This window comes from Symphalangus syndactylus, chromosome 7 (assembly GCF_028878055.3).
Source record: "Symphalangus syndactylus isolate Jambi chromosome 7, NHGRI_mSymSyn1-v2.1_pri, whole genome shotgun sequence".
Classification (NCBI taxonomy): Eukaryota; Metazoa; Chordata; class Mammalia; order Primates; family Hylobatidae; genus Symphalangus; species Symphalangus syndactylus.
This window is the reverse complement of record NC_072429.2, coordinates 97,841,810-97,869,276: the sequence shown is the minus strand read 5'-3', so window position 1 is coordinate 97,869,276 and position 27,467 is coordinate 97,841,810. Positions and strand designations below refer to the sequence as shown.

Here is a 27,467-nt window from a genome sequence, read left to right as displayed (position 1 = left end):
AACTGTGACAGATCACTTTCTATTGCAATACACAGTCATACTGTAGAGAGGAGATGCTCAGGGACTGCTCACATGGAGATGCTTACCATCACACAGCATTTTAAGCAGATACAACACAAAAGCTCACCACAGTAGCAACAAAAGGTGGCTACGAAATTATTATAGTAGTACACCATGTAGTACTACAGTTAACTTTATGCAGTTATGATTTAATACTGCATCTTTATGTTTGTTTACATTTCTGTCAGCTCTGAATGGTGCCATGTGTGGTCCCTAAGCATTTGTGTGCATAAGTTTTAACAAATTTTACCTTTTTGGTTTTGGGGTTTGAAACAGACAGGGTCTCGCTCTGTCACTCAGGCGGGAGAGCACTGGCATGATCATGGCTCACTGCAGCCTCAATCTCCCAAGTGCAAGTGATGCTCCCACCTCAGCCTCCTAAATAGCTGAGACTATAGGCACATGCCACCATGCCTGGTTACCTTTTTATTTTTCTAGAAATGGGGTCTGGAACTCTTGGGCTCAAGGAATCCTCCCACCTTGGCCTCCCAAAGTGCTGGAATTAGAGGCATGAGCCACCATTCCTGGCCAAATTTTAACTTTTTATAATAAATTTTTGTATATTGCATGGTAGTAAATAATAAAATATACTAAAATCCACATAAATTGCATGCATTCATAACATACCTAACTTTTTCTTCATTATTTTGATATTTCTAGGCTAAACGGTTCATCTGCAAATTTTCAAATTGTTACAAATCTCAAAAAAATTTTCCAATATAGTTATTGAAAGAAATATAGTTCAAGCCCATGTTGTTCAAGCTGTACATGTTAAAATACCTGATGAGAAATCAAGTTTTTAGAAAAGCTTGCATTAAGTCCTGAATCATCAAATACACCCTACAACATCATCCAACAATAACTAAAGAATGTTTTCAGAGCTGGTAAATAAAAAATATATTTAATTTATCCAATGGGTTTTTTTCATTTATCTGCAGGAATCTATATTTCGATTCCTATTGCTGTTTGCTCTACTCCTAATTCGATGGTTTTCAGTTCAAACATGAATCATTAAGAAAAAGTAAAAATGCTGCATTCACTGAAACATAAAAAATAATAAATAGAAAAATGTTAAGTAATCAAAAAGTGTTATGCTATCAAGAACTATTTAAACACCTCCTTTCAAGGCTTAGTACAGCAAAAAGAACGATTTTATGATTCAATTTTAAAAGACAATCTACATGGAGCAATTTTTCTCTCCTTAAAATTCCCTTAATTAAGAGAATGTTTATTCTCTATTGCCATGAGGGGAAATAACTTGCCTATTTTGTTTATTGATGCATCTCCAGCCAGAACCCTGCAATGTGGTTCCACACAGTGGAAGAAAACACTTGCAGATCATATATCTGATAAGGGATTAATTTACACAACACATAAAGAACTTCTACAACTCAAGGAAAAAAACTAATTAAAAATGAGCAAAGGACTTGAATAGATAGGACATGAAAAGATGGTCAACATTCCTAATCATTAGGAAAATGCAAATTAAAACCACAATGAGATATCACCTCATATTTGTTACTATAGCTATTACCAAAAAACAGAAAATAGTTAAGTGTTGATGAAAATATGGAGAAACTGGAACCTTTTTGCATCACTATTGCAGGTGTAAAGTGGTGTGAAAATCAGTATGGCAGCTCTCAAAAACATAGAATTACCATATGATACAGTAATTCCACTTCTAGGTATATACTCAAAATAACCGAAAGCAGAGACTCAAACAGATATTTGTACATGCATGTTCACAGAAGCATCATTCACAATAGCTAAAAGGTGAGAGGTATTTGTCAATGGATAAATGGATAAACAAAATGTGGCATATACATAAAATGAATACATAAAATTCAGTCTTACAAATGAATGAATAAGGAAGGAAATTCTGCTACATGCTGCAACATGGATTAATCTTGAAAACATTATGCTAAGTGAAATAAGCCAGACACAAATGACAAACATTGAATGATTCCATTTAAGTGAGGTACCTAGAATAGTCAAATTTATAGAGACAGAAAGTTGAATGGTGGCACTATTGCACAACAATGTGAATGTACTTAATGCTACTGAATTTTACATTTAAAAATAGTTATTTTGAAATAGTTATTTTGAAATAGTAATAGCAATTGTTTTAAGCAAAATGGTACAGTTGATCGAGCCTTGAATCAAGAAGGAGAGGATCAAATTGATGCACTGATATTAATTAACTGTGTGGTCTTAGGCAAGAAATTTGACCTCTCTGGGACTCAGTTTTCCCATCTTTAAATGAGAAGATTGTAACAGATGTTAATGTTTCTTTTTTGTTCAAAACATTCCAAAAAGCACATCTTAGATGCCAGAACCAAAGCTGAAAAATCAGTCTAACACCTATCAGGTAGAGATAAGAGAATTAACATCCCATTTAAGGCTTAGTTGTTTTAAGGCATTTAGTCAAAGGGAATGATAATCACAAAACCAGACTGATGAACACAGTTTTGGAAGGAAGATCTATCTCCAGGTTCATTAAAAACACCCAAGTATAGCTTCTTGAGGCCTCAAACTGTGGTATTATTAAGAACAGGGCAGTTGAATAAACATTTTAAGCCCTGGAAGGTTACTTACTCTGTTGATAATAAGTATTACTGGCAATTTTTTTAGACTTGAAGTTCCCAGTATCCATTAAAACTAAAAGAATTTACCCTGGTGTCATTCTGAGCTGGGGCAAATGATGCCTTCAGTTTCACTTCCACAGAGGCAAAAGAAACAGTATCTGCCTCACCTGCCCTTCACACACCACATCAATACCACCAATCTACCAGCACCAAGTCCTGTAACTTCTAATTAACACTGAACTCAAAGATTTCACAGACGCATTTTTCCCCTACAAATGATCTGTTCAATAACTTCACTAGTTAAAATCAACAATTGCACTGTGCTAAGTAAAAAATGGGAACTTAGAAGTCCCTCAATCTTAAAAAGAAATATGTGTTTTTACACATTTCTCTGAGAATGAAGATGCCTCATGATATACATAAGTAATAATTATATCAGAGAAGAAACATTATTCTTAGGCAGAAATCCAAGTATAAACTTCTCATAAAAGCAAACTTTGATTAAATAAAAGAAAGAAATTTAAAGCTGTCCAATAATGGTTGGCCAAGAAAGTAGCTAACATCCTTGAATAAAATGTTCAAGGAGCAGACAGATGGCTATAAACCAAAAGTATGTCATAAAGACTCAGTAATTGGGATAATGTCTAAGATTCCACCTAATGCTAATATCCACAATTTTAAGATCAGAATTACAATAATATCTACATACTATTAACTAACACTAGCAGAGTTCAGATTTATTAGCTAGCCTGTTGCTCCATGGAAATTTACTTTAACTATAGGCAAGAAGCATACTGGGCCTTCAAAACTGATTAACAGAAGATTATATATGTCCCCTTCACTCCTTCAAGTAATAAAACAATTAAAGATGTTCAAATCAGACAATCCTCCATGAAAATCTTGTGAGGCCAGTGTTTGACTCTGGACAACTTATTTAACGTCTCTGAAAATTAGAAAGAATTTGTAAGACAGAATATCATCTTATCTCACAGGACTGTCATGAACTTTAACTAGGTACCTAAGACTGTATAAAACAATATAGTATGCTCTTTCAGATTATATCCATTCCTCAATGGCCTGCTTAAAAATTACCCCTCCATGTTTTCCACAACTTTCTAAGCCAATATACTATTTCTATACTCCAAACTTCCAAAATATGTTGCATATATTTCTCTACAAATAAAATCACACATTTGAACCCTCAATTATAGGACAAAGTGAATTTCAGATAATATTTTAGTTAGACTTTAACAAACATGAACATGAAGAAATGGGACTAACGAATATTTGATTAACTGGTTTAAATATTTTTAAGTGTTCATATTAAAACACGTAGATATCATTGCTCATGGACAAGTCTAAGGTAGAGTAACTCTCCAAATTCTTCGCCCACTGTATGCAGTGATAGATACATGGATATCCGTCTCATCCATTAATGTCCAATTCTTTCTTTTTATTATTATTATACTTTAGGTTTTAGGGTACATGTGCACAATGTGCAGGTTTGTTACATATGTATCCATGTGCCGTGTTGGTTTGCTGCACCCATTAATTTGTCATTTAGCATTAGGTATATCTCCAATGCTGTCCCTCCCCGCTTCCCCCAACCCACAACAGACCCCGGAGTGTGATGTTCCCCTTCCTGTGTCCATGAATTCTCATTGTTCAATTCCCACCTATGAGTGAGAACATGCAGTGTTTGGTTTTTTGTCCTTGCAATAGTTTACTGAGAATGATGGTTTCCAGTTTCATCCATGTCCCTACAAAGGACATGAACTCATCATTTTTTATGGCTGCATAGTATTCCATGGTGTATATGTGCCACATTTTCTTAATCCAGTCTATCGTTATTGGACATTTGGGTTGGTTCCAAGTCTTTGCTATTGTGAATAGTGCTGCAACAAACATATGTGTGCATGTGTCTTTATAGCAGCATGATTTATAGTCCTTTGGGTATATACCCAGTAATGGGATGGCTGGGTCAAATGGTATTTCTAGTTCTAGATCCCTGAGGAATCGCCACACTGACTTCCACAATGGTTGAACTAGTTTACAGTCCCACCAACAGTGTAAAAGTGTTCCTATTTCTCCACATCCTCTCCAGCACCTGTTGTTTCCTGACTTTTTAATGATGGCCATTCCAACTGGTGTGAGATGGTATCTCATTGTGGTTTTGATTTGCATTTCTCTGATAGCCAGTGATGATGAGCATTTTTTCATGTGTTTTTTGGCTGCATAAATGTCTTCTTTTGAGAAGTGTCTGTTCATGTCCTTCGCCCACTTTTTGATGGGGTGGTTTGTTTTTTTCTTGTAAATTTGTTTGAGTTCATTGTTGATTCTGGATATTAGCCCTTTGTCAGATGAGTAGGTTGCAAAAATTTTCTCCCATTCTGTAGGTTGCCTGTTCACTCTGATGGTAGTTTCTTTTGTTGTGCAGAAGCTCTTTAGTTTAATTAGATCCCATTTGTCAATTTTGGCTTTTGTTGCCATTGCTTTTGGTGTTTTAGACATGAAGTCCTTGCCCATGTCTATGTCCTGAATGGTATTGCTTAGGTTTTCTTCTAGGGTTTTTATGGTTTTAGGTCTAACATGTAAGTCTTTAATCCATCTTGAATTAATTTTTGTATAAGGTGTAAGGAAGGGATCCAGTTTCAGCTTTCTACATATGGCTAGCCAGTTTCCCCAGCACCATTTATTAAATAGGGAATCCTTTCCCCATTGCTTGTTTTTGTCAGGTTTGTCAAAGATCAGATAGTTGTAGATATGCGGCATTATTTCTGAGGGCTCTGTTCTGTTCCATTGATCTATGTCTCTGTTGTGGTACCAGTACCATGCTGTTTTGGTTACTATAGCCTTGTAGTATAGTTTGAAGTCAGGTAGCGTGATGCCTCCAGCTTTGTTCTTTTGGCTTAGGATTGACTTGGTGATGCGGGCTCTTTTTTGGTTCCATATGAACTTTAAAGTAGTTTTTTCTAATTCTGTGAAGAAAGTCATTGGTAGCTTGATGGGGATGGCATTGAATCTATAAATTACCTTGGGCAGTATGGCCATTTTCACGATATTGATTCCTCCAACCCATGAGCATGGAATGTTCTTCCATTTGTTTGTATCCTCTTTTATTTCATTGAGCAGTGGTTTGTAGTTCTCCTTGAAGAGGTCCTTCACATCCCTTGTAAGTTGGATTCCTAGGTATTTTATTCTCTTTGAAGCAATTATGAATGGGAGTTCACTCATGACTTGGCTCTCTGTTTGTCTGTTATTGGTGTATAAGAATGCTTGTGATTTTTGTACATTGATTTTGTATCCTGAGACTTTGCTGAAGTTGCTAATCAGCTTAAGGAGATTTGGGGCTGAGACAATGGGATTTTCTAGATATATAATCATGTAATCTGCAAACAGGGACAATTTGACTTCCTCTTTTCCTAATTGAATACCCTTTATTTCCTTCTCCTGCCTGATTGCCCTGGCCAGAACTTCCAGCACTATGTTGAATAGGAGTGGTGAGAGAGGGCATCCCCATCTTGTGCCAGTTTTCAAAGGGAATGCTTCCAGTTTTTGCCCATTCAGTATGATATTAGCTGTAGGTCTGTCATAGATAGCTATTATTATTTCGAGATATGTCCAATCAATACCTAATTTATTAAGAGTTTTTAGCATGAAGGGTTGTTGAATTTTGTCAAAGGCCTTTTCTGCATCTATTGAGATAATCATGTGGTTTTTGTCTTTGGTTCTGTTTATATGCTGGATTACATTTATTGATTTGCGTATGTTGAACCAGCCTTGCATCCCAGGGATGAAGCCCACTTGATCATGGTGGATAAGCTTTTTGATGTGCTGCTGGATTCGGTTTGCCAGTATTTTACTGAGGATTTTTGCATCAATGTTCATCAAGGATATTGGTCTGAAATTCTCTTTTTGGGTTGTGTCTCTGCCAGGCTTTGGTATCAGGACGATGCTGGCCTCATAAAATGTGTTAGGGAGGATTCCCTCTTTTTCTATTGATTGGAAAAGTTTCAGAAGGAATGGTACCAGTTCCTCCTTGTACCTCTGGTAGAATTCGGCTGTGAATCCATGAGGTCCTGGACTCTTTTTGGTTGGTAAGCTATTGATTATTGCCACAATTTCAGAGCCTGTTATTGGTCTATTCAGAGATTCAACTTCTTCCTGGTTTAGTCTTGGGAGGGTGTATTTGTCGAGGAATTGTCCAATTCTAACAGGACCTCATCTCATCAGCTATCTCTGACGTCCCAGGGAAACTGTCGGCTTTCTTTAAACTTACAGGACATACTGCTTAAGCAGTATTTTATTGAATTTAAACTGCACTAACACCAACCAATATCTCAATTTATTAAGTTTTGTCTTTATTTTCAAGTTAGAGTTACTATAAGTCTTTTTTACATTTATTAAGAAAATTTCAAGAAACTATTTCAAATCAATATACTTCTATAAAGCATAGCAAAAATATCACTGAAATAACATAGAAATAGTCTTAACTACAAAAAAGCAAAACACATCCAAAAAATATTGGCATTCTGTGATCTCATGCTTTCAATATTTAATTGGAATATTATTTCTAGATGTCTGCAGGCATATGTTAAGTAACATTTGACAGTATTCATAATACCTTCTTTGTATCCTTCAAATAAGCCTTACTTATTTCAATATTGATTTTATATAAAGGCTATAATCATTTTGAAAAATGTGGACTTTTTTAAAGAAATTAAGAATTTTCTATAGTAAATTGCACTGTTTGCAATAAAACTATTTTAGTCCTAGAAATGATAAATTAATCAGCACATAACGGAGAAAATAGTTTTCACAAATACCTATTAAAATTGATATCACCATATCAACTGTGACATATCCCAGTTTATTTCTTAATAGATCAGAATATAAAACTTGACTCAAATGCAACATACCATGTATGCTAATAAAAAGCTAAATCTATCTCTATACAACATAATAAATGACATGTGAGAGGTATGGAGGAGTAAGGACAAAATGAAATTTATCACTAGAAATTAAGAATAATAATTTAATAGTGGTTTCATTTTTTAGAGGAATTAGTACTAAGACTTAACTACAACTTTTAAAAAATTTTTCTGTATCAGCAGGCAAAGTTTCTTGAAAATATGAGCATTTATTTTATAATTTCATTTTAAAAGTTATATATTATTAAAGAAACAAATTTTTAGCAACTGAAGTATTTTAGATAAGAAATTAATGCTAATTTTCTAAAGGTTATGTCATTTTTAGTAAAAAGCTAATAGAAAAACTATCCTGCAAAAATAAGCTTACTAATTAGAATGAGAATGCAAAAGACATACTCTAAATCACATTTTAAATTGGAAAAATGGTTCACTAAAAATTAATTTCATATATTTAAACATGATTTTATATATTTAAACAATATATTAAAAGCATTCCTTTAAACTAAAAATTTATAACTGGTAACTACTGGCTTTCTTTCTGTAAATCTCTCCGAATTTAAGGAAATGTGACCTCCAAATATAGCACTCAATTCAGAATGAAAATGGTGAGGGCTACAATCAATTTCTTACAAAATATAGCTACTAGACATGTAAATACATTCTAACTCTACATAATGGGTATACTTTTGTCAGTGGGTATGAATATAAATGAAATTATTATTTAATAGATAAATACTTTGGTCTTGAATATTAATTTATAACTTTTTAAAATCTTTATACCCTCTCTTGAAAAAAAGGTACTTGCTCTTACAGTTCCTATTATAATCTCAAGTAGTATTTTACATACATCCAACATGAATTAACAGTTATTACCCTAATAATAGTTATTGCTATCACAGAAGACACTAGGAACTAACAGATTTCAGACACTTAAAAAAGACTTTTAGTATCTCAGTAAAAGTACAAGTTTAGATATTTTTTTCTAAAGTTTTGTACAAAACTAGCATGGGTATAAGACAGATACATTTGGGGTTTTTTTTCCTTCCTAATAAATGGAAATTAACATAAATCACATTTTAACATGTAAGACTTACCAGCATGTGGGGAGTTTCAGAAGTTTGCCATAAAGAGCAGTGCTGAAAGAGGGAATAATTGGTACGGGTAAGCAGTAAGATCCACTGCAATCCAAAGACGTCAGTCCTGCCTGGAAACCAAATATCTAAAACAAAAAGAAAAGATGCAAGTGTTCACACAGACAAAGTTTTAATAAGCACAGGATGAAATACGTCAGTTTCAATTTGCTTTACAACAGCTGCACACTAAATATGTTCCAAAGTCTTTTTCCACTTCCCAAACGATCAACATTTTCTTCTATACAATTTGACACTAGGTCAAAATTAAGAAATTTAAATATACAGTATTTATTTCAGATCCCTGAAAGATCACTGCTCTTTTGACAAATTTTTTTAAGTTTCACATTTCTTTTTTTTTTTTTTTTTGATACGGAGTCTCTCGCTCTTTCACCCAGGCTGGAGTGCAGTGACACGCGATCTGGGCTCACTGCAGGCTCCGCCCCCCAGGGTTCACGCCATTCTCCTGCCTCAGCCTCCCGCGTAGCTGGGACTACAGGCGCCCGCCACCTCTCCCGGCTAATTTTTTGTATTTTTAGTGGAGACGGGGTTTCACCGTGTTAGCCAGGATGGTCTCGATCTCCTGACCTCGTGATCCGTCCGCCTCGGCCTCCCAAAGTGCTGGGATTACAGGCGTGAGCCACCGCGCCCGGCCTCACATTTTATTTCTATACATACTCCTCATGTAGTATTTTATTATCTGCTAAAATATACATTTTTCCATAAATATAAACCGCTGACTGCATTTTCTACACTGTAAACTACAAATTTTATAAATTAATGTTAATATTTTATGACTAAAATAACATTAACTACAAGAAAAACTGTTTAAAAATATATTTTGTCTTCAACTTGTATAATGTACATACAAAAATGATACCGAAAAATATCCTAAAATGTTATTTCTTTCCATTTTCTTTTGTGAAAATAATTGTGGGATTGAGGTTTTAAACCCCAGGAAATTAGGTACATGGCATAAATTACTCTTCATATGTACAAGCATGTTTATGCTTAAAGCAAGCAGATCATACTACAAAATTTTATAAGCAATCCCTGAAATTCCTGGATACTATATTTGTCATAATAGAAAGAAACAACATAACATCAAATGTTACATGAAATACTGCAGAGAACTGATGATATTTCTGCTTCAATTATTTCTAAAACAACAAAAGATAAACACCTCAGAGTGGAAATACACACATGGATACAACACAAAGAGTTACTGTTTTCCAGTAAATGTAAAAGTAGCTTAATCTCAACATTTATCTTTAGTTACTATTTTTTAATCTCCTGGGTTTATAAAGCACTGACTTCCATATCTCTAGAATTAATATCAACTGTGAAGTTCTATAATAAAATATGTTTAAAATTTCTTCATAACTGATTTTCAAAATACTATTTAATGAGCATAAAATAATTATCAATTTCTTTAAAAGTATTAAGCTACTTCCAAATAGTTTCAAAAAGCTATTATACTCCTAACATTCATCAAATTGACAATGTCAAATTATTTCTTATACACTCAGTTTTGAGTGAACAAAACAATGTTTTAGAAATAAAACATTTTTTAAAATTACATTTTCAAGGAAAACTGCATTTCAAAGAACCTACTTATGTAATTACTATCAAGGAAAATAAAAGTGATGCACCCATCAGTACCCATAACCTGCTATTAACCAATAGACAAGAAGTACAGAATTGAGAAAAAGATATGTTTCTAATACTGAAATGATTACTTAAAATCATAACTTAAAATTAAGATATTTCACATTCATTCTTTTTGAAGACCTGTTCTGAGCAACAGTGTATGCAAAGTACTGTTCTGGTTTCTGTACAATTTCAGGATTTCTTATTTCCTCATAAAGGCCAAATATTCAAAGGATTCTGGAATTTACAGTTATTAATATAACAATACAAAACACATTTTTAAAACAATATCCAACTACCAAATATGTTGAGTGATGAATAAAGATAATATTTTATCACATCATATTACCTATGCTCAACTAAGAACTCTCTCAAAGCCACTGTCGAATTTTCCATTAAATGCCCCAACAGTATAATCACAGACACTATCTACCAACTGTATTCAGAAGGAAATTGGGTGTAGAGGAGATCCCCTGTTGGTTGTCTGCAGAATTGCAAAGGGATTTGGGGAAACTGCATACTATTCTGTCATTTTTTTAAAAGCCTTTATTATATTTTTGTGTTGCCTAGAGATGCTTCTAAGAAAACATTCAACCAGGTGAAAATTACAATAAAAGAGGACCTACTGGACAAAGAAGTTACCTTCTAAATATTGCCAAATTATTATGAGTCATATTTTGCTTCCTCTATTATCCACCAAATCAAAAAGAACTACTTAAAAATAAATTTTTAAACTCTCTCTTTTAAATTACAGCAATCAGATACATAGATTTATAAAACCTATATAAGCTAATAATTTGTCAACATCCCTTGACCAAGACTATAAATACTTAATCTGGAAAAAGCACAACCAGCAGTGTAAACTGAAGTTGCTTTCATGAAGGATAGTTCACATATTAAAAAACTGGTTTGGTAAATGTTGCAAACTAATAATCTGGAGCAATAAAAATGTATGAAACAGTAAGTATAACTACCAGTAGAAATTTTAGCTAAAGGAAATTGTAAAGTTGAATAAGAGGACTTACACATCTCATTAAATAAAAAGTTAAACATGTACTGCCACCTGTTTTTAAAAATCCCTATTAGTAAATAATAAAAATAAATACATCATCAAGATTTTAACATTTTACAACAAATGTTCTTGAATTAACATCTCAAATAGAAGAAACTGTAATGGATTTAGAAACATTATATGGCAACTTACTTCTGTAAGATTTTGCCAAAAATTATCATAAATTAGAATTTGCTATTTGAAAAAGACAAAAGTATAAAAAGCACATGCTAACTGTAAATGACAATAAAAACTTCATAATTATGATATACAATAAATAGTTTTTGTTATTGCCATTATAAAACAAATGGTATAATAGTATAATCAGCATCATAAAGATTTGTCCCTTCACTAAAGGAACAAATAAGCATTTCTTTCATTTCAAAAGTTGTTATGTATGCAATAATACACTGAAACACATAAAAACTGAAGAAAGAATAATAATAACTAGGATTGTACAGCATAATAATGAACACCTTGTGAAGAAAAACTCTTCAGGGGAAAAGAATGAAATCAAAATCAACCAAAGAATTTTAGAGCTCAAACTGCTTAGAGATTATTTAACTCAATCATCTCATTTTACATGCGGGAAAAATGAAATCCAAAAGGATTAAGGACATCTTTGAAATTATATATCGATGTAACAAGGATATGATGCTTCATTTGATATAGCTCATCTATTAACTCAAAATTTCACCCGACCTTCCTTCCTCCATTTCCTCCTTCACCTAAAAAGGAACGGCTGATTCTCTATTTATTCTTAAAGAAAAATAAACAATCTTTCTCACAATGGTTTATTGCTGGGCACTGCATTCTTTTCTACTGGTCTATATGTCTGTATTTACACCAGTACCACACTGTTTTGATTGCTATAGCTCCGTAGTAGCTTCTGGAATCAGTAAGAGTGAGTCCTTCAGCTTTGTTCTTTTTCAAGATCGTTTTGGATATTTGGGGTCCTTTGAGAGTCCATATGAATTTTAGGATGAGTTTTTCTACTTCTGCAAAAAAACATTGGAATTGTAATAGAGTTTGCACTGAATGTGTAGAAAGGATAGCATGGACAATATTAAGTTTTCCAATTCAAGAAGATGAGATGTGTTTCCATTTATGTATATCTTCGTTTCTTTCAGCTATGTTTTGTGGTTCTTATTGCAAAAGTCTTTCACTTCTTGGTTAAGTTAATTCCTAAACAATAAACCTCTATGGAAACACAACAAAAACCAACTACAGCCTACAGACCAAATCTCACACACTGCTTGTTCTGGGATAGCCTACAAGCAAAGAATAATTTTTACACATAAACATTTATAATCAACATGGTGGGAACAATAAGTTGAAATCCCAATTAGGCGAAATGTTGTCCCTCCAAAAGGAATTCCATTCTTCTTCATTAATAAAACTGTATTACCCGGCCAGACATGGTGGCTCATGCCTGTAATCCCAGCACTTTGGGAGGCAGAGGCAGAGGCGGGCGGATCACGAGCTCAGGATTTCAAGAACAGCCTGGCCAACATAGTGAAGTCCCGTCTCTACTAAAAATACAAAAAATTAGCCGGGAGTGATGGCACGCGCCTGTAATCCCAGCTACTTGGAAGGTGGAGGTTGCAGTGAGCCAAGATCGTGCCATTGCACTCCAGCCAAGGCAACAGTGCAAAACTAGATCTCAAAAAAGAATAAATAAATAAATAAAAGAAAAACAAAACTGTGTATTACCCAAAAACTGTACTCAATTATTACATTTTGAATATTGTAAACTCAACATTTGTAAAATTTGTTCTCTCTCGTTATTTAAGTTCCTACATAATATCCTCAATTTTGCCACTTGGTCCACAAAGCCTAAAATACATACTGAGCCTGTAGGCAAAATTTTGCTGACCCCTGCTGGAGGGTATACACTGAAAATTAGAACAAATGGGTGGTATGGTAGATGTGCTTTCAAATGTATTACATGTTGCTACTTCCAAAATAAATATGCCAATTTATGTAACCGTAAAATGTGTATGAAAACATTAGTTCCTCCAAATCCCTTGGGATTTTCTTGAGGTAAAAAATTAACAGATCCAAAGAATCCAAAGGGTTTTCATCCTACTCTTTGTTCTGTCTGAAGTATGTATTGTAGCTGATCCTTATGAATAAGGCCTTAAAGTTATATACTATTCTACAAATTACACAATGCAGTCGCATTACCAAATTTTCTACATATGTTTCAAATATCAGATGCCTTGAAACTCTTAGCTACTCAATACCATACATATTCAAAGGATGGGTTTGCCAGATACATAAAGAGGACTTGGTAAGCCATAAGAAAGTGTCACCTCTCAGGGAGAGGAGGTTGAAGAGATGTTAGGCAAAGCACACAAAATTTCAATTAGATAGGAGAAATAAATTTAAAAGATCTATTGTACAACATGAAGACTATAGTAAATAACAATGTATTCTATTAAAAAATCAATGACAGCAGATTTAAACGGTTCTCACCACAAAAATGATAGTATGTGACATAATATGTGTTAGCTAAATTGAGCTATTTCAAAATGTATACATATTTCAAAACATGTTATAAACAATATATACAATTTTGTCAATTACAAATAAAAGGAATCTTTCACCTGCATATTTTCCATACAGATCCATGCCAACTCTCCCAATTGGTAAATTTTATTACATGAAGTGGGAATTATGAATCATTTCATCATATAGCCAATACAGCCAAGGTTAAGTATATAAAATTAAAACTCAAGCATTTGTTTAAGTACTTAATTGAAAATTATATATGGACTAAAATGCCAAACACGAATCTTCTGCTGTACTACCATAACATGATAAAGCTAAAACTTTAAAAACTTCCTCAAAGGCTACTGAAATCAACCCAAGTAATATGAACTGCTATAAACTTTATAGCAAACTGGTAAATGGAATCACATCACAATAGCCATATAAAAAAAACTCTCTACCACATCCTGAAAGCATTCAAATATCCTATGTCACAGTAGAAGTATGAAAATGAAATGAAATATTCGTGACAAGATTCAAGGCTTTATTTTCGAAAGTATTTAGTATTCTTGGCTGGGCACAGTGGCTTACACCTGTAATCCCAGCACTTTGGGAGGTCGAGGTGGGAGGATCAATTTGAGGCCAAGAGTTCGAGACCAGCCTGGTCAACATGGTGAGACCCTGTCTCTACTAAAAATACAAAAGTTAGCTGGGTGTGGTGGTGCACACCTGTAATCCTAGCTACTCGGGAGGCTGAGGCAGGAGAATCACTTGAACCTGGGAAGTGGAGATTGCAGTGAGCCTAGATTGTGCCCTGCACTCCAGCCTGGGTGACAGAGTGAGAATCTGTCTCAAAAAAAAAAAAAAAAAAAAGGATTTAGTACTCTTAACGCCAGTGAATGGTTTTCCTACGCATATTATGCTATTCCCACTCTGCCTAACACTTTACTTCCTGAGATATTAAACGTATCCATTATGACGTATCCATTTGGCCTCAAACAGGCCAAAATATAAAAGAAAACTAGACAGCATGTGTAGCAAAGGCCCTTTTTCCAAAACATAACTATATCGGTAGTACACTGTAAATAACTTTTACATTATACTGGAAATGTGAGTTTTAACATATTGACAAGTAGAAATCGTGAAGGACTATTCCAATGAATTTTATGTCAGTATGGATGGTGACTATATTGATGACCAATGGTTTTGGTGAACATCCTTCTTGAGTATAGAGACTCACTTTATTTATCTATAAGCCGAATGTCAACGTTTTATGTTGACTGCATGTTAACTGATATTTGCATATATTGGGTTAAATAAAATATATTATTGACATGAAAAAACAAAGCAAATATTCTTAACACTGTAATCTGATATTAAAGTTGTACCAATTTTTTTTAAATTGTACACTTCTATGTATTAATTGTGACAATAAATAAAAAAGCTTAAGTATAAAGCATTGAATCTGAAATTTACAAAGTATAAAGCATTGTAAAGTATAAAGTACATTTATAATCTTTATATCTAGGTTTTAAAAATATTTCTGCTACTCTCCATATAACATAAAACATTACGGCAGATCACTAAAATAATGGCCCCAATGAGTCACACTTCCCTGTGTCCACACCCTTTTGCAAAGTGATCTGTTGTTCTTCTACCAAAAGAGCCCTCCCTGAGAAAAAAGCTTTACAAAAACAACCAAGAAAACATGTTCTTCTAGTCTGCATGGTTTGAAAACAGTCAAATGTTAACATCTTACATTTATATACACCTGCAGGTGATCTAAAACTGGTATTGTGAAATTGGTTTATTTTTGCATTACAGATATACAAACACTTAAAAACTTTATAACTTCAAATAAACTAATTAGGCCAAGAGCCTATTTGTGGAGTCCTCTAAACTTTTGATACATTACATGAAAATTAGTGCTTTTTTAGTACCTTTTTTTTTGAGACAGGGTCTCACTCTGTTGCCTAAGCTGCAGTGCAGTGGCACCATCACAGCTCACTGCAACCTTGACCTCCTGGACTCAAGCAAATCTCTCACCTCAGCCTCCCAGGTAGCTAGCACTATGGGCATGCAACCACAATGCCTGGCTAATTTTTGTATTTTTTGTAGAGATGAGGTTTCACCACTTTGCTCAGGGGGGGTCTCAACCTCTTGGGCTCAAGTGATCCACCCACCTTAGACTCTCAAAGTGCTGAGATTACAGGCATTAGCCACCATACCCAGCTAGTACTGATTCTTAAATTCAACTTTTTATAGTTTTCTTTTGTTCATAAAACAGAAGTTGATTGTGTACGTGCTATTTCTATTTAAACCATACATCTCTGCTTGCTTAGCTAAAACATGTATTGTTCAATATTTGAGGTTATTGTTTGTATATACCTGCATTGGATGAATTACTTATTTTTAAAAAAATGAAAGAGCTGGGGAAAGCTACCAATAATTCACTTTACATAACCAGATGGACATACCCAAGAGATACTGCAAGTACCACATCACCACAATACAACAAATATCACAATATTTTTTGGTTTCCCATTACATATAATGAAAGTCATGTATACACTTATACTGTAGTCTATTAAGTGTGCAATAACATTATGTTAAAAAAACTTATATACCTTAAATAAAAAGCACTTTATTGGCTGGGCACAGTGGTTCACACCTGTAATCATAGCACTTTGGGAAGCAAGGTAGGCAGATAGCTTGAGCTCAGGAATTCGAGACCAGTCTGAGCAATGTGGCAAAACCCCATCTTACCAAAAATACAAAAAATTAGCTGAGCATGGGCATGTGCACCTGTGGTCCCAGTACTTGGGAGACTGAGATGGGAGAATTGCTTGAGCCCAGGAGGTGGAGGTTGCAGTGAGCCAAGATCGTGCCACTGCACTACAGCCTGGGTGACAGAGTGAGACCCTGCCCTCACCCCTTACAAAAAGTACTTTATTGCTAAAAAATGCTAATGACCATCTCAACCTTCAGCAAGTAATAACTTTTTTGCCTTGATGTTCATGGCTGCTTACTAATCAGGATGGTGGTTGCTAAAAGTGGTGGGGCTAGCTGCAGCAATTTCTAAAAATAAGACAACGATGAAGTTTGCCATATTGATTAACTCTTCCTTTCATGAAAGATTTCTCCATAGCAGGCAATGATGATTGATTGAGGTTTGATGGCATTTTACCAGTAGTAAAACTTCTATCAACATTGGAGTCAATCCTCTCAAACCATGCCATTGCTTTATCAACCAAGTTTATAGAACTTTTTAAATTCTCTGTAATCATTTAACAATGTTCCCAGCGTCTTCCCCAGAAGTAATTGCTATCTCCAGAAACCACTTTCTTTGCTCATCCATAAGAAGCAACTCCTCCTCCATTCAAGTTTTATCACGAGATTGTAGCAATTCAGTCATATCTTCAGACACCAATTCTAGTTCTCTTGCTATTTCCATTACATCTGCAGTTACTTCCTCCATGGAAGCCTTGAAACCCTCAAAGTCATCCATGAGGACTGAAATCAACTTCTTCCAAACTCTTGTTAATGTAAATAGTTTGACCTCCTTCTGTGTATCATAAATATTCTTAATAGCATCTAGATTGATGAATCTTTTCCAGAAGGTTTTCAATTTGCTTTGCCCAGGTCTATCAGAAGAATGGCTATCTACGGTAGCTATAAGCCTTACAAAATATATTTCTTAAATAATAAGACCCCGGAGTCAAAATTACTCTTGATCCACAGGCTGCAGAATGAATGTCATGTTAACAGGCATGAAAACAATGTGCATCTCCCTGTACATCTTCATCACAGGTGACCAGGAGCATTGTCCATGAGCGCTAATATTTTGAGAGGAGTCTTTTCTGGGCAGTAGGTCTTCACAGACTTAAAATATTTAGTAAACCATGCCATAAACAGATGTACTGTCATTGAGGCTTTGTTGTTCCATTTATAGAGCATGAGCAGTGAAGATTTAGCCTAATTCTTAAAGCACTTCGGATTTTCAGAATGGTAGATGAGCATTATCTTCAACTTAAAAAGTCACCAGGTACATTAGCCCCTAACAAGAGAGTCAGCGTCTCGCCCTGTCGCCCAGGCTGGAGTGCAACAGCCTGATCTTGGCTCACTGCAACCTCTGCCTCCCAGGTTCAGGCGATTCTCCTGCCTCAGCCTCCTGAGTAGCTGAGATTACAGGCACACACCACCACACCCGGCTAATTTTTTTGTATCTTTAGTAGAGATGGGGTTTCACCATGTTGGCCAGGCTGGTTGATCTCCTGACCACGCGATCCACCCGCCTCGGCCTCCAAAAGAGCTGGGATTACAGGCATGAGCCACCATGCCCAGCCGCCTTTCTAAGTTTTCAAGCAAGGAATTGACTTCTCCTCTCTAGCTATGTAAGTCCTAGATGGCATCTTCTTCCAAGAGAAGGCTATTTCGTCTACATTGAAAATCTGTTTAGTGTAGCCACCTTCATCAATTAACTGAGCTAGATATGTATAACCTGCTCTAGTTTCTATGTCAGCGCTTGCTGTTTCCCCTTGCACTTTTACGTTATGGAGATGGCTTCTCTTACACTTCATGAACCAACCTCTGCCAGCTTCAAATTTTTCTTCTGCAGCTTTCTCAAGTCCGTCAGCATTTACAGAATTGAAGAGAGTTAGGGCCTTGCTTTTCATTTAAGGGAATGTTGTAGCTGGTTTGATCTGCTATCCGGACCACTCAAACTTTATATCAACAATAAGGCTGTTTCACTTTCTTGTCATTCCTGTGTTCACTGGAGTAGCACTTTTAATTTCCTGGAGACTTTTCCTTTGAATTCACAACTTGGCTGTTTTGCAAAAGAGGCCTAGCTTTCAGGCCTCATCTTGGCTTTTGACACGCCTTCTTCATTAAGGTTAATTATTTCTAGCTTTTGATTTAAAGTAGAGTTATGGGACTGTTCCTTTCACTTGAACATTTACAGGCCATTGTAGGGCTATTAATTGGCCTAACTTCAATATTGTTGTGTCGGAACTGGTCAGTGGAGGACCCAGAACACACACAACATTTACTAAGTTCACCATCTTAAATGGGTGCACTTCTTGGTGCCCGAAAAACAGTTACAATAGTAACATCGAAGAACAGTGATGACAGATCACAATGCTAAAATAATAATGAAAACTTGTGAAATATTTGGATAATTACCAAAATATGACACAGAGACACGAAGTGAGCACATATTATTGAAAAAATGGCACCAAAGCCTTGCTTAATGCAAGATTGCCACAAACCTTCAATTTGTTAAACACACACACACACACATACACACACACAAATTACTATGAAGTACAATAAAGTAATGCATGATAAAATGGCATATGCCTGTATTTAAAATAAATTTCCCTTGCATCAATAAATTAACATGAATTAAATAAAAGTGACATAAAAAAGTTTTAGGCCCTCTTTATGCCTCATTATGCCTCACATAAATGCTCCCTTCAAAAAAAATGAGTTTTCAAAGCATCCATATTAAACTAAGTGCTCTTTCACATTGCTTATAAAAATTACCATCAATGATAAATAAAATTATTCAAAAGTTATGATTAACCATTTGTTTATAAATATCAAGCTATTAATCTCACATAATTGAAAAATCTTTAAAATAAGTATATTTTTATTACTTACTTTAATTTATTGGAATAAATACATCTTATTTTTTATTTAAATCTTATCTTTTAGAGTACTATTTCTCTGAAATTACAACATCAAGAAAAAAGAAACTTATTGATGATCTCAAAGCCAAACCCATGCTTACAAACAAGAAAATTCACTTTTCATACCTTAAGATAGCAGTGTACATAACAATAATGAAGCAGGTTATCAGAAGGTTGAGTAAGGCTGCTGACCATGTGCACCAACTGTTCAGCATACATCGGCACTGAATGTTCCAGATTAATTTTATCCACCAATATTTGAATAGATGGCAAAGGCCGAAGAGACTGGAAGTTTGTCGTATTCATGAAGTTACTTGAGTTCTAGAAAATAATAGTGTTCGCTTTATATTTTAAAAGTGGAGCAGTGACTGAGTTGCAATTCCCTCTATGCAAGATTCAGATCTGCACATTTGCGGTGATATAAAATCAATCTAGAAATGATGCCTTTCTACAGAATTCTCTTGCCATAACCAAATAACTAATGTCTTTCTATATATTTTAAATATGTCCCAGACTTCAAAGAATGCATATTTTTTGCAAAATTATCATTGTCCTTTCAGCTCAAGCTTTTTATCTTTTTCAATCAACTGGAATAGTATCACTACATGCCTCAGTATGATGAAGATATTTTATTAAGCTTAATTATTCCAAAACGTTTTCTAGATATCCAAGAGTCAGCATCTTTTATTTTAATCTCTTTTATTCACATTTAGCTGACTAAGGAACTAAATGGACTACACCACACAATGTCAAAAACATTCACAATAAGCAATGTTTGCAGGTAAGAAAAATTCCTGATCTGCATCATATCTACTAACAATACACATGTTAAGGGCTCATAAAGTCCTAAGAATCTTGAGGACGGCACAGTATGCTCAGTTTTACAGAATCTTTCTGAGCTTTCAAATAAATACAGGTAAGTTTCAAGATGTCCAGCGTATGTACCCTGAGTGGCAAATGACCCCTGTCCTAGAACTCACTCACTCACTCACTCCCTTAAAATGCTCTACCTGTGGTTCTCAATGAGGAATGCCATGACTTCCCATCCAGAAGAATATGACAAAATGCAAGAAGAGCAGTTTCATTGCTTTGTCTGTCTCTCATTGTCACAATAATATTGGCCTTTAGCAGGTATTGGCCAAAGATGGTAAATGCTACATAATAATTCTCCAATCCAAAAAACCAAAAGTACCATTACTGAGAATCACTGTGCTTAAAACTAAGTTGAAAATACAATCCTGATTTTTTACTCATTACTAATAATTTTAAAACCACCATTTATTTAGGAATTATGTTGCTTTTTTAAGTGACTTTCTTTGGGATTACTAAAAAATAACACAGAATAAAGCACACAAATCTGAAGGGTAGAGCTGAATGAATTTTTACATCTGTAACCACCACCCATCTGAAGCACCCTACAAGACTGTCCCATGTCCCTTTCAAGGCAATACTAAATCCTCAACAGACGTAGCTAATCGCTTTAATTGCCATAGATTAGTTTTCTCTCTTCTTGAACTTCATATAAATGAAATCATACAGTATATAATTTTTTACTCAATGTTACACCTGTGAGAATTATCTGTGTTGTTCTTTCTTTCAGTTCACACTTTTATCATTATGAAGTGGCTCTCTTTATTTCAGTAATACTTCTTACCTTAAAATCTACTTTGTCTCTTAGTAAAATAGCCATGCTATCTTTCTTTTGGTTAGTGTTTAAATGGTATATTTTTTCCATCCTTTTCCTTCAAACCTGTATCCTTACGTTTTCCAGTTTCACAATTCAATTTGGTGCTTTTTTTTTTAACGGATTGAGGCCTCTTTGGAAATCTTCCACCTTTTTGTCTTTTTCCTTAAGCAATTAATCATAAAGTCCATGTCTAACAACTCTAATACCTTAATCATCTCTAAGTCTATTTATATTATTGATTTTGTATTATATTTAATTCAATTGGTTCTGTTTTTAGTACACCTCATAATTTTGTATCAAGCAGATGACATCATGGATAAAAAATTATAGAGGCTTTGATAATGCTATCTTCCCCTAAAGTAAGTTAACCAGTCTTTGGCAAGCAGACAGAATATAAGTATATCATCATGGTCCTATCAAGGACTGGAATTAGGCTTTCTTAGACCAATCTATTTCAATCTGTACTTATTCCTAGGGTGTGGCCCTTATAAGGTCTCAAAGGAAGGCCCCAGGTGCTAATGTGGCAGGGCCTGAACTCTAATTGTAGATACACAGCACCACGCAAATAGTCAAATTTATACTTTGCTTTCTGCTGGGTTTCCTGAAGTCTTGCATTACACATGGGCAGCTTAGGAATTAGCCAACAATCTAAAGGAAATTTTATACAAATTTGTGGGCTGCCTTCTGAGTAAGACCTCCTTGTTAGCATTTTTCCCTTTGACAGGCATACTGGAAGACCAGACATGGCTAACAAAAAAATCTCTAAGCTTGAAGATATCTCAGTAGAAACAGCCAAAACTGAAAAGCAAACCAAAAAAACCCCAGAATATTTCAGAACTGTGGGACAACTACAAAAGATGTAACATACACATAATACGAATTCCACAAGAGAAGAAAAGAGAGAAAGAAACAGAAGAAACATCTGAAACAATAATGACTGTAAGTTTCCTCAAATTAATGTCAGACACCAAACTAGAAACCCAGGAAACTCAGAGAACACCAAGCAGGATAAATGCCAAAAAACAAAACAAACAAACAAACAAAAAACCTACACACAGACACATCATTTTCAAATCATAGAAATCAAAGATAAAGTCCCCCAAAAAAATCCACAGAAAAAAATACATGTTACTTATACAGGAGCAATGATATGAATTACACCTGACCTCTACTCAAAAACAATGTAAGCAAGAAGAGAGTAAAACGAAGTATTTTAAGAGGAAAAAACCCACAAACTTAGAATTCCATACCCCACGAAATTATCCTTCAAAAGGAGAAAAAAAGACTTTCTCAGACAAAAAAAAAAAAATTCAGAGAATTTGTTTCCAGTATATCTGCCTTACTAGACGTGTTAAAAAAATTCTTCAGAGAGAAGAAAAATGATAAAGGTCAGAATTTCACATCTACATAAAAAAAACAGCATCAGAAAAGGCATAAGGTAAAAAAAGACTTTTAATTTTTGATATTCTTAATTGATCTAATATCTAAATTTGGTCAAAATAATAATGGTAATATGTATTTAATTATGTATGATTGTGTGTGGCAGGCTTATGAATGCTTATATAAAAGTAAAATGAATTACAGCAATGATACAAGAAACAGGATGGCAGAATTAGTATTTCTTTTATTATAAGAAACTCTGAATACCTGTAAAGTGGTATGGTGTTATTTGAAAGTGGACTTGAATTAGTTGTAAAAATATAATGCAAATTCTAGGACAAACACTAAAAAGAAGTATAACAGGTAGGTTAATAGAGGAGAGAAAACTGAATAATATAAAATGCTCAGTTAAAACCACAAAAGGCCAAAAAAGAGTGGAAAATAAAATCAGGAACAAATAACAAGGGCAAAAAATAGAAAATAGCAAGAAGTATGGTTGATATTAGTCCAATTATATCAATAATAACTTCATATCAATGGTCTAAATGCATCAATTAAAAGACAGATTCTCAAGGCAGCTAAAGATACAAGACCCAACTATATACTGTCTACAAAAAAACCTACTTTTTAAAAAATTTTTCTTATGTATTTATTTATTTGAGACAAGGTCTCACTCTGTCACCCAGGCTGGAGTGCAGTGGTGTGATCATTGCTCACTGCAGCCTCAACCTCCAGGGCTCAGGTGATCATCTCACCTCAGCCTCCCAAGTAGCTGGAACTACAGGCACACACCAGCATGCCTGGCTAATTTTTGTATTTTTTTGTAGAGACAGGGTTTTACCCAAGCTGGTCTCAAACTCCTGGACTCAAGTGATCAGTCCTTCTACCTCCCAAAGCACTGGGATTACAAGCATGAGCCACCACACCTAGCCAAAACTCACTTTAAATATGTAGACACATGTAGATTAAAAGAAAATAGAGAAATACATACCATACTAAAACTAATCAAAAGAAAGCAGGAGTGGCTATATTAACTTCAGAGAGAACAAAAATCAGACCAGGGAAAGCTATCAAAGATAAAGAAGGGATTAAGTAATGATAAAGGTGTCAATTCCGTAAAAAGACATAACAGTCCCTCACATGGATGTGCCTAAAGACACTGTGCCAAAATACATAAAGCAAAATGTGAGAAAATTTCAAGGAAAAAATCCGACAAACCCACTATTTTAGTTGGAGACTTCAATATCCCTCTATCAGATATAATCAGTTCCAGCAGACAGAAAATCAATAAGGACATAATTGAACTTATAATCAACCAGATATAATAGACATCAATGGACTGCTTCATACAGCAACAACAGAGTACACATTCTTCTAAAGCTTACATAGAACATTCACCAACACAGACACATTCTAAGCCATAAAACACACCTAAACAAATTTAAAAGAAATCATACAATGTCTGCTATCACACCATAATGGAATTAAACTAAAAATCAGTAACATAACTAAAAAATGTCAAAATACTTGGAGATTAAATAACATACTTCTAAAGAACACAAGTCAAAGAAAAAAATCTCAAGAGAAATAAAAAATACTTCCAATTAAATGAAAACGAAAATCCAACTTATCAAAATTTGTAGCATGCAGTGAAAGCAATGCTTAGGGGCAAGTTTATAGTATTGAGTTCATATATTACAAAAAAGGAAAATCTAAAATCAATCACCTAAGCTTACACTTCAGGAAATTAAATAAATCCAAAATAAGAAGAAAAGAATTAAAATCAAAACAGAAATCAATGAAATTGAAAATAGAAAATCAATAGAGAAAATAAACAAAACCAAAAGCTAACTCAATAAAAATCAGTAAGCCTCTCTAGCCAGGTTAAGAAAAAGAGTAAGAGGATACAAATTCCTAATGTCAGAAATGAAAGAGAACATTGTTACAAATCCCAAGGACACCAAAATGGTAATTTTTAAAATATTAAAAACAGGCCGGGTGCGGTAGCTCACGCCTATAATCCCAGTACTTCGGGAGGCCAAGGTGGGCAGATCACCTGAGATCAGAAGTCCAAGACCAGCCTGACCGACATAGAGAAACCCCTTCTCTACTAAAAACACAAAATTAGCCAGGCATGGTGGCGCATGCCTGTAATCCCAGCTACTCAGGAGGCTGAGGAAGGAGAATCGCTCGAACCCGGGAGGTGGAGGTTGCTGTGAGCCAAGATCACGCCACTGCACTCCAGCCTGGGCAACAAAAGTGAAACTCCATCTCAAAAAAAAAAAAAAGAAGTACTATAATAACTCTATACCTACAAATTTGATAACCTAGATGAGATGGACCAATTCTTAAAAGATACAAGCTGATGACCTTGGGTATAATGATGACCTTTAGATATAACACCAAAGGCACAATCTATAAAACAAAGAATTGATAATCAGGACTTCACTAAAAATTCAAAATTTCTGCTCCGCAAAATACAAGAAAATTAAAAGACAAGCCACAGATTGGGGGAAAATATTTGCAAAAGACCTATCTGATAAAGGACTGTTACCCAAAATATACAAAGAATCCTTAAAATTCAATATTAAGAAAACAACTCAAAAAATGGGCAATAGTTCTGAAGAGATACCTCACCAAAGAAGATATACAGATGGCAAATAAGCATATGAAATGATGTTTCCATATGTCATCAAGGAAATAAAAATCAAAACAATAAGACACCATTACATATGTCTTAGAATGGCAAAGAACCGAAGCACTGACAACATCAAATGTTGGTAGGGATGTGGAGAAACAGGAACTCTTATTCACTGCTGGCAGGGATGCAAAATCATACAGCCACTTTGGAAGACAATTTGGCAGCTTCTTACAAAACTAAACATACTTTTAGCATACAATCCATCAATCACACTCCTTGGTATTTACCCAAAGGAGTTGAAAACATGCCCACACCAAAACTTGCACATGGATGTATATGCCTGTTTTACTCACAACTCTCAAAACTTGAAAGCAACCAAGATGTCCTTCAGTAGGTGAATGGATAAGTAAATTGTGGTACATCCATAATGGAGTATTAGTAAGTGCAAAGAAGAAATCAGCTATCAAGCCATGAAAAGCCAAAGAGGAACCTTAAATCCATATTACTAAGTAAAAGAAGCCAATGTGAAAAGGCTACATACTATATGATTCCAACTATATGACAGTCTAGAAAAGACAAAACTGTGAGGACAGTAAAAAGATCAGTGGTTGCCAGTGGTTAGGGAGAGGAAGGGATGAATAGGCAGAGCACAAAGGATTTTTTGGGAATTGAAACTACTCTATGTGATATTGTTATCATAGATAATTATACATTTGTCAACACTCATAGAACATAAAACACCAAGAGTGAACCCTAATGTAAACTGTGGACTTTGGGTGATACTGATGTGTCAATACAGGTTCATCAATTATAACAAACATACTACTCTGTAGAGAGATGGTGACAACAGGGGAAGCTATGTATGTGGGGGGAGTGAATTTATGAAAAATCTCTGTACCTTTCACTCTGCTTTGTGAATCTAAAACCGCTCTAAAAAATAGTATCTATTTAAAAAATTAGATGACAGCAAAAACAGAAATGACAAAATGCAGACATATTTTAATTGTCTCCAGTGAAATTTTCTCTACATGATCTCTTAATCATAATACACTACCATACTTAATTATGAGTGGCCAATAGGGAGCAAAAATAAAGTTAATGCATATAGTTCATTCCCTCACATAACTTCTTCTTTAAAGTTAGGACACTTTTTATTTCTATGATTATCACTGTCAGCGGACACCAACTTTTCTGGCATCAGAGATTAATTTCATTGAAGACAATCTTTCCACAGACAGGAGAAGGGGTATGATTTCAGAATGAAATTGTTCCACCTCAGGTCATTAGGTATTAGATTCTCATAAGGAGTGCCAACCTAGATCCCTTGCATGCACAGTTCACAATAGAGTTTGTGCTCCTATGAGAATCTAATGCCGTCGCTGATCTCACAGGAGGCGGAGCTCAGGTGGTAATGCTCACTCACCTGCCATTCACCTCCTTCTCTGCAACCCAGTTCCTAACAGGCAACTGACCAGTATTGGTCCACATCCCAGGAGTTGGGGACCCCTGATCATTATATGAACATCAAAAGAAATATATCAAAAAAAAAAAAAAAACAGGCCAGGTATGGTGGCTCACACCTGTAATCCCAGCACTTTGGAAGGCTGAGGCGGGTGGATCACCTGAGGTCAGGAGTTCAAGACCTGCCTGACCAATATGGTGAAATCCTGTCTCTACTAAAAATACAAAAATTAGTCGGGCGTGGTGGCATGCGCCCATAGTCCCAGCTACTCAGAAGCCTGAGACAGGAAAGTTGCATGAACCCAGGAGGCATAGGTTGCAGTGAGCTGAGATTTCACCACTGCACTCCAACCTACGCAGCAAAGCAAGACTCTGTCTCAAAAAGCAAACAAACAAACAAATAAGGCCTTGTATGTATAAGTAAAACTCAGAAAGCAATACATTGTATATGGACCATAAACAAATATTAAGCATTCTCAACAATTACAGCAGACATCACTCAGTTCCTAATACATGCAAAATAGTTTACATGCATTATTTCAATGAAAATTTAAAATAATCCTAGGAGTTAAGTACTGTGGTGGGACTAGTCTGTACCAGCATCCTGATAATGTTATACAAATCCATGCCATGAAGGCAATACTCAACCACAGCAGACCTTGGTAGAATATCCTGTGATACTCTAAAAACAAAGGATAATATGTG

General features: G+C 34.8%; 1 protein-coding gene across 18 annotated transcripts in view; it reads right to left on the bottom strand.

The window, feature by feature from the left end:
* Nucleotides 1-27,467, bottom strand: part of VPS13B (vacuolar protein sorting 13 homolog B) — an 897,698-nt gene that overhangs the window by 740,939 nt on the left and 129,292 nt on the right. For all 18 annotated transcript variants that reach the window (XM_063642860.1, XM_055286878.2, XM_063642862.1 and 15 more), the window contains exons 15-16: nucleotides 19,720-19,914; nucleotides 8,671-8,795 (exon numbers count right to left, since the gene is read on the bottom strand). In XM_063642860.1, coding sequence (XP_063498930.1) covers nucleotides 8,671-8,795; nucleotides 19,720-19,914 — 320 coding nt within the window. The remainder of the gene's footprint in view (nucleotides 1-8,670; nucleotides 8,796-19,719; nucleotides 19,915-27,467) is intronic.